The following is a 13,451-nucleotide window of genomic DNA, read 5'->3' as shown; positions in this document are numbered from 1 at the left end:
TGAATGGCTGGAGTCCATTGTCAATCAATTGCAATTTGACTCCTCCCATCTCCAACCTGAAACTGCATGTGGCTAGTGAGTAGACGCAACGGAAACGACCAGCATGGCATTTTGTCCGGATTAACCAGAATTTTGTCCAAATTAACCGACCTATTTTAAACTGTTAAGAATATGAATGAATTGAGGCCGAGCGTTTTGTCTGATTTATCTTGTGTCCAGGGTTAACCAATATCCAGTTAAAGTGGCTTCCATTGTGTTTATTTATATAGACTATATTTTTTTCTCTTTACATAGACCCAAGTCCTACAGACCCCTTCCACAGAACAGCAAGTTGAGGTACAGTCTGATTTAATGCTTCCTGAATCCCTAAAACCGGAAGAGGGGGCCAGCGTTTGGCAGAACTGGGTTCAAGTCAAGAATGCAGAAATAATGAAGGAAGCTGAAAATAAACCACCTTTGCCAGGAAGTAATGATTTGCATTTTATTTTAAATGTTTTGTAAAGGGTGGGTCATGGTTCAACTTGTCTATACCTCACCCCCAACACACTTTTGCCATCTCTCGCATCAACTGTCCCAACGCCCTCCTCGTCGGTCTCCCCAGCTCCACTATCCACAAAATCTTACTCAAAACTTTGCCGTCCATATACTCACCTGCTCTAAAGTCCGTACCCCTATCACAACGGTCCTTTCTGGGCTCCATTGGCTTCCTGACACAGAATGGATTGACTTCAAAATCATAACACTCATCTACAAATTGCTTCATACTCTTGCACCTCCCTACCTCTCCGACCTACTAATTCCCCATTCCATCACGTGCTCAGCTGGCTCTGGCCTCCTGCTTATCCCTTGTTCCTTCCGCTCCGGCGGCCATGCTCTCAGCCACTATACCTAAAACTTTGGAACTCTCCCTCAATCCTTCCACCTTGCCTACTTCTTCCCCATTCTCAGATCATGCCTGAGGACCTTCCTCTTCGACCGTACTTACAGTAAACCCCCGCTCAGTGTAACTGTTAAACACTCTACCACGCTACCCTGAGTGAGGGCACTATATAAATGCAAGATGTTGTTATTTTGCATAGTTACTTTATAAAGCTTTTAAGAACTGTTGACATTTGTATAAAGGAAGTGTATTTGCACTTTTTGTCGGTGTAAAATTTCTTTGTATATTGTCGTTATGTATATTCACAAATTTGGGTTATAACAATGGCATTGCTAATTTTCTTTGTCATTTGGAAGTACTCATTTTGAAGTTCAAAAGATCACAAGATTGGTTTGGCTGATGTGTCCTGCTAAGTAAACAACAACAACAAAATTACATTTGTATAGCGCCTTTCACGTCAGGAGGACGTCCCAAAGTGTTTTGGACCTGAGCTGGGGGTCTTGATCGGGGAGGGTGGAGAGCAGGGGGGAAAGGAGGGTGACCGAAGGCACGGTTGAAGAGGAGAGTCTTGAGATGGGTCTTGAAGGAGGCAAGGGAGTGGGCAAGGTGGAGGGAGTGCGGGATGGAGTTCCAGAGGGTCGGAGCAGAGTGGCTGAAGGCCCGCCCACCAGTGTTGTTGGATAATAAATAGTGTGTGTGTAGTGGCTCACTGAGGAAGTATTGCCATTGAGCCATTTTCTTTAAGCCCAGAACTTATGAAGAATCCTTCACTTCAATGTAAAATTTAATAAAGCTAACATAACAAACTGAGCCAAAGACCTCTTGCATGGGAAGAGAAATTATTTAAATTGGTTATTGAGCTTGATACTTGGAAACTAAATTTCCTCTCAACATGGACATTGACAAGCTCAAATGGCAAATGAACTACTAAAATTAACTGGCTATGCTTGATACTGTTGACGGAATATTTATTGGGAGCAGGATCCTGATCCATTTCTCCTCTAATAAGAGTGAAGGTGACACTGAAAGTGAATCACTCATATTTCTAGAGCTGGGATTAGCTAAATCATCAGCCCAAACATTGAATCTGTGTCTATGTTTGATTCGGTTTCTCACAGCCGATATAGGAATTCTCCTGGCTCAGGTCAAAACACTACCCATGCTATCTTTTGTGCGGCCACAGCATCCCCTGTTCCCCCACACTCACTGCATGAGGTGTGCAGCTGCTAGTGGTCAGCTTTAATGTCAGTATAATGCTGATTGTGTAAAGCAATAGAACAAACTTGGAGTTGCATGATAAACATAATTTCTATGCACATCTCAAATATTTTTAATTTATTGTGCTGTTCTTATTGTCTGTACAAGGTTTTGTGCAAAAAAGTTTGTGGTTTGTTAAATGAACAGAAATAAATGAAAACCATTTGAGATATGTATATTTCCTTTATTTTTTCATCAGATTAAGTAATTTTAGGAAAAACTAGCACTGCAGCCAGCGATGAGTGCCAATGGCCACACACTGAGACATTACCTTAAGATTGCCATTTCTTGCTCTGTTCCTTTAAATGTGTACTTTTGAAAGATATGATCTGGTCTACATTAGTACCATTGGCTCAAAACTCACAACTACATAGATACCAAAGTAGTTGATGTGCTTGAATGATGTGCAGTTTTGGTTACTTGTTTTAAATGTTTCCATTTCTCTTTAAATGACAGGACGACAGCCAATGAGATTTAGAGAAGATGTCCTTTCTGCAACGTTAGTAGAACTTAACTATGGTCTTTGCTTGATGACCAAAGAAGCTAGAGATTCAGATGGTTCTCCATACGAAGCAGATTTGCTGTATTATTTCTTTCTTTGTATTCAGAAGGTAATCATTTTCCATGCTTTCTTCTTTGTAGAAAGCACATGTCCCTCACATTCAATCAAAGTCAAAAGTTTGCCCTCGCATTCAAATGTAATTACTCCCTCAACAGAACAAACACCTGCCTGTTTCACATCCTATTCCCCACCCACCATCAGTGGACAAGTCTTCAGTCACTTTGTCTCCTCTCTGGAACTTCACCCCCAAAACTTTCCCCTTCAAAATCTGCCTTAAGACCCATCTCTTGAACTGTGCTATTGGCCATCAATCTTCTCCCACCACAGCTTCCACTTTCTTCTTTTTCTATCACCGCCCCTCTCCCCCAATTCCCAGGCTTCTTGTGCATAATGCTTTGAGAAGTTACCCTGACATGAAAGGCACAGTATAAATTGTTTTAATTTATAAGTTGATCTAAGTGAATTAAATTTTCATCTTGAGTTTTAAGCAGTTGGCCACTCTTCTGTAATATCTGACCTGCATTTATTTATTTTCCAGCATATGTTTGAAAATGGAAGAATCGATAATATTTTTGCAGATCTCTACTATTCTAAATTTACTGAAAGATTACATGAAGTGCTAAAACAATGGCATCCTAAATTAAGCCAGCTTGGTGAGTTGTCACTTATTTTCTTCCTCTGATTAAGGAACCTTAGACTCTGATTTACTATACGCTTCTAGTTCTTTATCACCAGTGTCATATTATGTTCGTGCTCTGGAGCTTTTTCCCCAAATCCCTTGTTTGTGCCTTGTTCCCCATCTTCCGAACTTTTCTTAAACTTCATCCACCTTGAAATACTCCCATTTTTCCACCATGCTTAATTTGTATTAAATTTGAACATTTCAACAATGTTCACCTTATGTGAAAAGTGCTATATAAGTGCAGAATGCTGGCTATCAGAAAAATTATGGGGTCATAAATAAGATGACTACTTGTTCAAAGCTGATGTTTGAAAAACCTCTGCAAACCTACCTACAGTTACCCCTATATTAGATCTAAACTTTGCAAAGAAACTGGAATTAGTCTAATATCCCTTGAATTACCAAACCCTGATCCAAGGTTTTAAGTACTGTGGTGTGGGCATAAAATCTGAGAACACATTACACTGTTATACTATATGGCATATACAGTGAGTTAGCATCCTGTCCATTGCAGGAGATCCATAATCTAATCCAGCCGACACTGAAGGGTGGGGCTTGATGATAGTTTGAGTGAAATGCATTTGCAGTCGTAATATTAGTACCTGATGTGTAGATTCAAAGCACAATTTGTTTATATATTGGCATAAATCTCTGAAAGCCCATGGAAATGCCGAGCACAAAAAATAAACTGACACTAATCCATTAATTTTTTAAATAATAATGGGTAAAGTGGCTTGGGACGTCCTCCCGGTGTGAAAGACGCTATCCAAATGTAATCTTGTTGTTGTATTGGGAGAGGGAAAAGAATTTTAACTGTATCAGACTCGCATTGTACCTGACAACTGGTATGTGTTATACATCACCAGATGTATTCTATTCACTACCATGGACATGCCACATCTTGAATATCAAATATATATTATGTACTTGAGAGTTTACAGTGCTCTCTTTAAATACGTAATTGGATGTTGATTGACTCTGCTGTATTTCAAGATAATTCAAATAAATTTTGTATTGACTAGCAACTTTCAGAAATTGTGCATAATGATCATTTTACTTGTTTTTTGACAGGTTATTTAATTCCTAGTCGTATTACTGAGGAGATGCTATGGGATTGTAAGCAACTTGGAGCACACTCTCCAGCTACACTCTTATACACGTTGATGTATTTCAACACAAAGTACGACTTTAACATTTTTTTGCTTTAAGACCTTTAAATTTGTATTTGATTATGATTGTGGTTAGAGTTGCTTTATGCAACTATTTGATAGTATGCTGTTGTAGTAATTCATATAGCCAAAATAATGGAGAATTTAAGCTATACATTTCATACAACTGTACAGAATACATGCATAGACTAGTAACTGATAGACTTGAAAACAATGAGAAATGGGTTAGACAGTTAACATTAACATGGATCAATTGTTTTTTGGAAAGGTATTTTTTGCTGAAAACTGTTGAGCAACACTCCAAATTAGCTTTCTCCAAAGTATTAAAACAAATCAAGAAGAGCCCAGGCAATTCAAAGGATAAGTGTGCCAGTATACGATACTTGCGGTTATATGGACAACTTCAAGCTGGCCAGAAAGGTAATGTATATTTTCACCTTTTGATTTTGGGTCCTTTTCATTCATGGGTGAGATGTTCAGGCTCATTACATGAGCAGTTTAAAGATGATGCATTTTCAATGAAAGGGATTGTGATCTCCAGAGTAACAGGATTAAGATGAATATATTTGCATAGCTTAGTTGGGCTGAATGGCCTGTTTCGTGCTGTAACACTCTAATTCTACGAATAGTCCAATGTTTATAAAGGCTCCCAATGATTTTAGAAACCAATTGCACCTATAGTGCCACTTATAACACCTCTTCGTCTGCTGAGCTTCAGCAGACCTACAATGGTATCCACAGTCCGCCTGCTCTACCTGAGTTTCCCTGATCTTGCTTACAATGATCTTTTAAATATTAATAAACTGTTTGTATATAGGTTCTGAATAACTTTTTAGGACTCGTTGGTTTTCTTTTTCTTTTATCTTTATGAACAAATGTTAGGCCTTCACTGACATAACTTGCTACTGTTTCTTCCTCCAGTTGGACAAAATGCAGGTTGGATGTAGGATGAACCTCCCTTCTCCCATTATTATGTTAATAATATAATAATTCAGTTTTGAGCACAGTATAGATCAAAAGATTGGATTTTCTTTCTCCCACCCCCCATTTTTTAAGCATTATTTTACTGTGGGCTCGTGAAAGTGTTGCATCAAATTTCTGTTAACTCTATCAAGATGTTGCTTAGCATTCAATGTAGATTGGATTTAAAACCCAAAGTCATAGGACTCTATTTGAACAGATTATGTGAAATCAACATGTTTTTGTTTGGAAATCTTAAACTCTTGAACCAAACTTTACAAGTTTTTGTATTTTTTACCTGGGTTGATTTATTTTACTGAAATATTGTTTCTTTTTTTTCCTGTCTTAGTCACTGAAGACATGTATGTTGAGCAGCTTGAAAATTCAGAGAATCCATTGAGATGCCCGATAAAACTCTATGACTTCTACCTCTTTAAATGGTAAGACATTTTATTTGTTGCTGGTCATTCTAATTTGGTTTTAAGTTGCATTATCAACAATTATTAGTTCCTTTACACATGAAGCTATATTTAACATTTAGAGAAAAATCCAAGCATGACCAGACAGGCGAAACCATATTACTAACTGGAAAGAATAGCCAATCCAATTTCAGATTGTATTTCCATTGATAAATGTCAGCACTTTGTCTTTGGGTAGGCCACATGGGAGGCTAGTGTCTGGAATCGTCGCAGTCTGGATAAAATTACATCATTTCTGAATTCTGGTCTGCCTTTTAGGAACTCCTTATTGCGTCTGTTTCAGTTTGAGCTGGTGGTTAATCTCCTATTTCTAATCACTATTTTTTTTAGTTATTGGGGATTATCATAGATTTGCTCATTTCTGTTCTATCTCTGTCTTATTTTACTGTTAATATCTGATTCTTCTGGTCTCCTTGTTATCTTTCTTGCTTTCGATGCTTTTCAACCAGTTGATAGGTGTTTTCTTGAGGGAGAGTGACTTACCCTGATGTGTATTCTTCCCTCTCTTCCCCCACTCCCCCTTCTAAAATTACTGTGCTCTGCTCCTTTGCAATGTTTGTTCGATGAGATCTGAGTTCTGGCCTCCATGCTCAGCTGTTTCTCATTAAGGTGTGGCAAAATAATTGTGCACAGTATTGGCGCGTAGACTGTTTCCTGGTTTTACCTGATCCTAATTTTAGAACACGAAATGGCAGGAAGCCATGTTCGCACGAATAGTACGTGCACAAGGGCACACTTTCATTTTGATGTACACTAAAACCCTGGCTAGATGGACTAATGGGGGTGTGGGAGGGTGAGTGAAGAGAGGAGAGCTCTGGTAGATATAACACTAGATTCGGCATTTGCCGGCTTTTTCGTTGCTGCATTGTAATTGAATTCCATGAGCAGAAGATAGCAAATAAGTTAATCTACTGTTCACGGGATTCAAATTGAGGCAAAGTCAATATTCCTGGTTACTGAAGGCCAGCAAGAATGGCGGATGGGGGCACGGGGATTTTAAACAAAAAAAAACAATTTTGGACCTGGTCCTGCTCATTATCCATTCTGGATACTGATAAGATGGCGGTTTACTGTAGTTGCAAGTCACCACCTCATTCTCTAATGGGTTAAATTGATTTGTTTAGTTGGACCGAGTAGTTAATTCTCCTGATCTATTTTTAATCACCATATTTAATACTTTTTTTCAGATACTGGGGATTTTGTCTATATTCTGCTTTATAAAGCCCACATTCTAAATTTTTTTGTTCTGCCATAATGACGTTGTTGTTGTTGTAGTCCCCAGAGTGCTAAAGGACGTAATGATGCCTTCTACTTAAACGCTGAACCTGTGGTTGCACCAAACAGCCCAATCTGGTACTCAACACAGCCAGTCAGCAGTGAGGCAATGGAACAAATGTTGACCAGAATCCTCATGGTCAGGGAGGTCCAGGACGCTCATGCTACGACACACATCTCCCCTTTCCAATGAAAATTCACGGAATAAAGGAACTCATTGGCAAGTCATAGGAAATCGTTGTACAGGCAACTTATTTGTCTGCATCAGCTGTCAGAAGAATTTCATGCACATGGCTTGAGGACGAATGTACCATGAATATGGATGTCCAATCTTGAAATTTGTGGCTGATTTGTATTTGAGTTGTTCTTGAAAGCCTCAAGAGTTTTATTGTTTCTTTAAACTATACAGAAAATAATTAACTCTCTAAAACTGAACAGACTGTAAATAAGAGGAAAACAAAAAACTTTCTTTCCAGTTGGCGGTAGTGAATTTTGCTACTTCATCAATAAATTCTTTAATGGAGTTTTGAAATTAAATATAAATTATGTGCATTCCATCTGTGGCAACACAGAATTGTGATCATTGTATAATTTAATTACTTGTTTGAATCCTAGACTGAAGTTCTGTCTTTACCTGTACTACAGATGCTTCCATGAACAGTCTCCTTTTTAGCAGACTGACATGTTCTTTAACACGTCTTTTGTTTTTTTGTATGTAAATGTACCTGGTGTACTTCTGTGCCTAATGTGGATATTCCACTACAGATTTTGAGAGAAACTTTATAAAATATAAATTGCATTTGCATGAACAGAAATTAAACTAGGTTTAAAAAAAAATGTTGGCTTTAGGTTTTAAACCAGATCAACTTTACCTCAGACCTGTGATATCGTGCCTTGATATCAGGCAGGTGCTTGGGATAATTTCATATGGACTATAACGTGCTATAAAGCTTTTGAATATAGTTAGGTTTGGTGGTTTTTACTTTTATGGGGGACAATTATATTTTTTTCACTTTAATTCAAGTTTTGAATCACTGACTAATATAAATCCTTACTATTATAATCATGTAGTGCATACCAGGGATATCACGTTACCTTTGTAATTTTTTTTTATAAAATTCACTAATTTCATTGGTCTAGGTAGAAACAATAAATTTTACCTACGAAAGTAAAAATGCCTTGGCTTGTTTGGAACATGAAATTTCTTTAGGATTTTTTCTCAAAAATCCATAATTTTGAGTTTTAATTAAGGAACCATGACCTGATTGAAAAGGATCAAATGGCTGATTGACATTAATTTTGCTGCAGCCCATATGAATATCTAAGCAGATAGTAATTTGCAATAGGAATGAATTTGCAAGGATTTAACTCATCATTTCTAAATTGAGCAGTTGAAGTAGATTCCACATCCCCCCCACCCTTGTTTAGCAGAATCTATTGGGCAGGACGATCAATCTTCCACAAGAGTATTTGGATGTGGAAGGTGTCACCCAAAGTAGCAAATGAAACTGTAAATACTTCAAAAAAAAATCAAAAGACGCTTGAATGAGAGCGCATTTCATAGGTGCTTGAGACAAAGAGCAGGGAGTAGGTTTAGAATAAGTTGTTCTATAGGTAAGATAGCAAAAGTTTCCACTTCCCTCCCCCACCCCTTGATCTCCAACACTTAATCCAGGAAATTTAAGTGGTTTTGGGTGACTTACTGTTGAAGAACTCACCCATCGGTTGGGCTGGGGTGAAATCACAAGAATGAAATGTATCATGGCTTGGGCAGTGTCTAAATGCAATACATTACTGTTTAAGGGCTTGTTCTGGTATTTTAATTCTACATTTCATGTGGCTGTTAACATTGCAATGTTCTCCAGAGGCCAGGAATCTTAGTTTGGAGTCTCTTTAATTTCAACCATATTTGGCTTTGCTTTCAATTATATGCTGGACCTTCTGGTCACGGCCTGGTGTTTGGAAGGTGTGGTAGCATCTTCTGTTTCTTTTAAAGGGGGTGAAAGTATATTCTATTAATATATAGGCACCTAATGTTTATTGGATTTTTTTATATCAGTGAAAAACAGCCATGGAGTACATTTTTGGTTTAGAACTGAAATCTGATGTGGTGACACAAACTGGGACATACTCACCATAATTTAGCTTCTCAGTGATGCGCTCAGAAGATGCCTTTAAATAAGCTTTTAAAAGGTAAAACTAAGGACATGAAGCAACTAGAATTCATAAGCATACAGTTAACATTCAGCAACTTGATAGAATATACTTTCTCCTTTTAACAACCACTTTGAATTTCTGTGGTAACTGCCCATTTTGTTATATGATCACATAAGTATTAAAAGTTGTTTTACTTTATGAAAAGCCTGCATGAATTGTTGATCTACATTTAGTTATTGCAGCAATATGGATTTGTAATTGGGGTTTGTGACAGGGTAATAAAGTAAATTAAGGAATAGATTTACTTAACCAACAGCCTTCTAACTCAGGTGAGTTGACCCTTATACTAGATGAGTCTTGCTATATACTTTATGCATTTATAGTGTGCCTTTTCAGGCTGTGAGGACATATTGTACTGGTGCATTACACTAACACTAAAGTTTTAATTTGAAATGGCTATAACTTAAACTGGTCAGTTTCTTAGGCTTTCAACACAAATCCTAGTAAACAAGTTTTACATCAGTAAATTTCATTTCAGTATATTTATATTGAAAAATTGATAGGATTTAAATTCATTTTTTATTTGGAATTGTACAGCTCGAGTTAGGAATTATGTATTTGAAACACATCAGATACTGTACAGTGGTTGGAAGTAGAACTTTAAAGTGGTGATATGTGTACAACATGTACATTACAATGTATATGGGACAAGTCTAAAGTCTTGTAGCCTAGTCCCACAAGCAAGAGGATTTAGGTTCAATTCCCAGGGGGGGTTGAAATATTAGGCAAGTTTCCTTACTCTACACACCTGTTGACCTAGCACTAAGTAGGATACATTTTAAAGATGGTTAGAGTATATTTAAAAGATGTCATTATTTGGTCACAAAAGGGAATTGGATATATTCTGTAAGAAAATATTAAAGTGCAGGCAAAATTAGAACAGTGCTAGAATGTGCAGATTATATTGTGCAAGATTACTGTTACAGCCACTTTCATTCCTACGTGCAATCCTATGTGCGAGCTCATGTAGCTTAAAAAAAGGAACAGAAAAAAAAATTGATTTCACACATGTAATTAATGTATAGTATTTATTAATGATGTATTGACAAACAGTAAATTGTACAATTACCTTTTTTGAAACAAAATAATTCTCAACATTCCCCTCGGAATATTTTTACAAATCCTGAACAAGGCATTGACTGTTGAATCAATTCCACATAATGGAATAAGGGAAACAAAATATTCCTTTGAAGGCATACACTTAGGCAGCAACACAATGAATAAAGCATGAAACAGTTTAAAGTAAGGAGGAATACTTTCGGTCGGGTTGATTAGAATAATACTAATTTGAAAGTTACTTTGACACAATAAGTCATTTTAATGCAGCGGATGTCTTCCGCTGACACCGTGCAAGGGAATTTGCACTGCATGACCATTTCCCAGACTTGACAGGAGCACTGCCTCTCTGCTAAGAAACAAGGGGCTGCTCTGCCAAAGGGAAAAGAGAAGAGAAACACAGTTCCACTCCAACCGCTGCATAGAAATCAATGCTGGGAAGTGGACATGCTCTGGGAAACCTTCATTGAAATCAGCAGAGCAAGCATATCCACTCGCTTAAAAGGTTTCCTTTTGGACTCCACTGAAGTGTTTCACCTACAAAGGAAGCAGACTGTTACAAATTAACACAATTACCTGGGGAAGAAAAGGGTAAAGTTCATCATCTCGAATGTACATAACTGCAGGTTACCTTTTTAAAAATATCTAAGCGTAATTACTTATATTTTATATTCTCGTCAATTTGCTGCAAAAGCTACTTCTCAGCCTCCGGCTCCTGTAGGGAAGGCACAAAGCCCAATGCCACAGCGCCACCAGGTGTAACTGCAGTAAAAAATGCAACACCGAAAATAAATCACGAATGATAGGAGATACCTGAAAACAAATATGCCTATGTCACACCCAGTTCAAGACCTTTCTGATGAGGTATCAATCGGTTATTGAGATCCTTCTTGAAGCACAGATAGACATTGTCGTTTTATTAGTATAAGAATAGATTAGCTGGTTAGATAAGGATTTACAGTGGACATGCAAACAGTTTTTTTTAAAAAAATGTTTCTCTCACCCCAACCAAAAACAATCATTCACTTTGAGCCTGACCATGAGTGAGAGGATGCCATTGTGAAGAAAAATCAAAGGTTGAATCAGCTCTTGCAGTAAGGCAAGAAGTATTGTCTAAAGGCAATGCCCAACAGCAGAGATACTGGATTTTCTATTTAAAGCACAAATAAATATTAATACTAAATACATTCTGTATTTTGGCCTTGGATATTAAATATTCTGTTCATTGCATCTTTCACCTTAGTGTGAAATTAGTTAGTGCAACAACAACTTGCACTTGCATTGTGCCCTCCATGTTGGACAGCATCTCAGAGCGCTTGAGAAGTCTAAATCTAAAGTCTGTCAAATCTAAAATCTTTTGTGAAGATTTCAGTCAAAGACCAAACTAGAACTACTTACAATATCAATCATTTCCTGTTTCTCAAGAACCATCTCTACCCCCAACTAAAACCTATGCAAAAACATAAAAGTCCTACATTCCAAAATTGAATACAACATTATAGCAAATATTCTGAATAGATGCATGGTATAAAAGGGAAACTAGGTTAGTGAGAATTTAGACTGCCCATTTTATTGATGTCTTGGCCATATTCTTTTTAAAAACTTTTATATACGGGTATCGTTTGAAATTTGTTTTTCAAATAATCAATTACTGCATAATAGTTGCTTAATGCCATTTTTGCTCACATTGTATTCAATAACATAAATACCGTGTTACCAAAAGTACCATGTGGAGTCACTGGGTGTATAATATTCTATAGGGACACCTAATGGCGGACAATTAGTATTACAGGATATGTTTTGTCCCAATAGAGTAAGTGTGTTTTACTTAATCTATGTAATGGCAACAATCCACAAATAGCTTGTTGTCAACGTGACCAAAAGTTTGCTACGTACGTGTGACATTTCTGTTCATAATCATCCAGATCAATAAATTGATTGATCTGTAGGGTCCTTCCTTAGCCATAATGTTAATGCCATGAAATCTTGAGAGACAACCTATCGTCACAATGACGTTTACTTATGCTTAAAAAAATATGGTGCATGACTACATTGACAATGCTGCTAATTCCCTTTTGATAAGAGTCAATGAACTTTCCTGTCCAGGACTCTGTTACCTCAAATAGCTTCTCAGTTCTGGCCAACATGACCCGCTGATGACGCTTTCTGTGCACCCTCATCTTAGTCCGTTTCCAAAAATAATACTACCAAACACCCTCACACCTTATGTCTATCTGATGTCCAAGCTGAAGGTGATGCAGTGGACCAACATGGTTAAAGCTACCAAATGGTCTAGCCCCACATTGCTGAGCTTTGCCCTGGACTTCTGCTCATCTCTGTCTAATCTTAATTCTCACGTTCTGCTTTTGTCATGCATTATTAAATCATGTATAATAATAACCTGGTCACTCAATCCATGACTGTTTGTGAGACACTACTGTCCGCAATTGGATGCTGTATTTGCCCACAAAATACAGTCAATTCACTTTACAGTATATTCTGTAAAGCGCTTTGGGACATTGCGAAGACATAAGACGCTATATCCAATGCAAGGATTATTATATTATTATTCTCTACTTACCTTTGTTGAGCTAACAATTCCTGTGGGAGGTCACAACCTACATAGGCATTATTTACCACGCAATACTCGAGCAGTGCACTCCAACATGGATCCTGGAACAGTAATTTAAAAAGATGAGTGGTCAGGAACTCATTTAAAATACTGTTAATAGCACAACCATGACTTAACCTGAAACTTGTTTATTCCTAGACGTTTTTAATTAAACGTGTCCCAATCAAATGTTTTGTGGTACTTATGTTTATACTGAACTTTAAAACTAGTTATGACACACACAGGTATCCTGATGTATGCAATTTGTAAATGTAAAGACAAGAGAATGGTCAAAGCCTTAAC

At 37.3% G+C, this 13,451-nt stretch overlaps 2 protein-coding genes across 2 annotated transcripts in view; one reads left to right on the top strand and one right to left on the bottom strand.

The window, feature by feature from the left end:
- LOC103177023 (transcriptional regulator QRICH1) overlaps positions 1-9,619 on the top strand; it is a 29,120-nt gene extending 19,501 nt beyond the window's left edge. The window contains exons 3-9 of the mRNA XM_007890960.2: positions 295-466; positions 2,594-2,748; positions 3,238-3,352; positions 4,453-4,561; positions 4,819-4,970; positions 5,860-5,950; positions 7,265-9,619. Coding sequence (XP_007889151.2) covers positions 295-466; positions 2,594-2,748; positions 3,238-3,352; positions 4,453-4,561; positions 4,819-4,970; positions 5,860-5,950; positions 7,265-7,457 — 987 coding nt within the window. The 3' untranslated portion in view covers positions 7,458-9,619. The remainder of the gene's footprint in view (positions 1-294; positions 467-2,593; positions 2,749-3,237; positions 3,353-4,452; positions 4,562-4,818; positions 4,971-5,859; positions 5,951-7,264) is intronic.
- An 876-nt stretch (positions 9,620-10,495) lies between these two features.
- mov10l1 (Mov10 like RISC complex RNA helicase 1) overlaps positions 10,496-13,451 on the bottom strand; it is a 48,783-nt gene continuing 45,827 nt past the window's right edge. The window contains 2 exon segments of the mRNA XM_042335189.1: positions 10,496-11,074; positions 13,119-13,210. Coding sequence (XP_042191123.1) covers positions 11,071-11,074; positions 13,119-13,210 — 96 coding nt within the window. The 3' untranslated portion in view covers positions 10,496-11,070.

The sequence above is a fragment of the Callorhinchus milii genome, unplaced genomic scaffold, assembly GCF_018977255.1.
Source record: "Callorhinchus milii isolate IMCB2004 unplaced genomic scaffold, IMCB_Cmil_1.0 Scaffold5, whole genome shotgun sequence".
NCBI lineage: Eukaryota > Metazoa > Chordata > Chondrichthyes > Chimaeriformes > Callorhinchidae > Callorhinchus > Callorhinchus milii.
The sequence above is the reverse complement of the archived record's forward strand: the minus strand, read 5'-3'. Positions and strand labels throughout refer to the sequence as shown.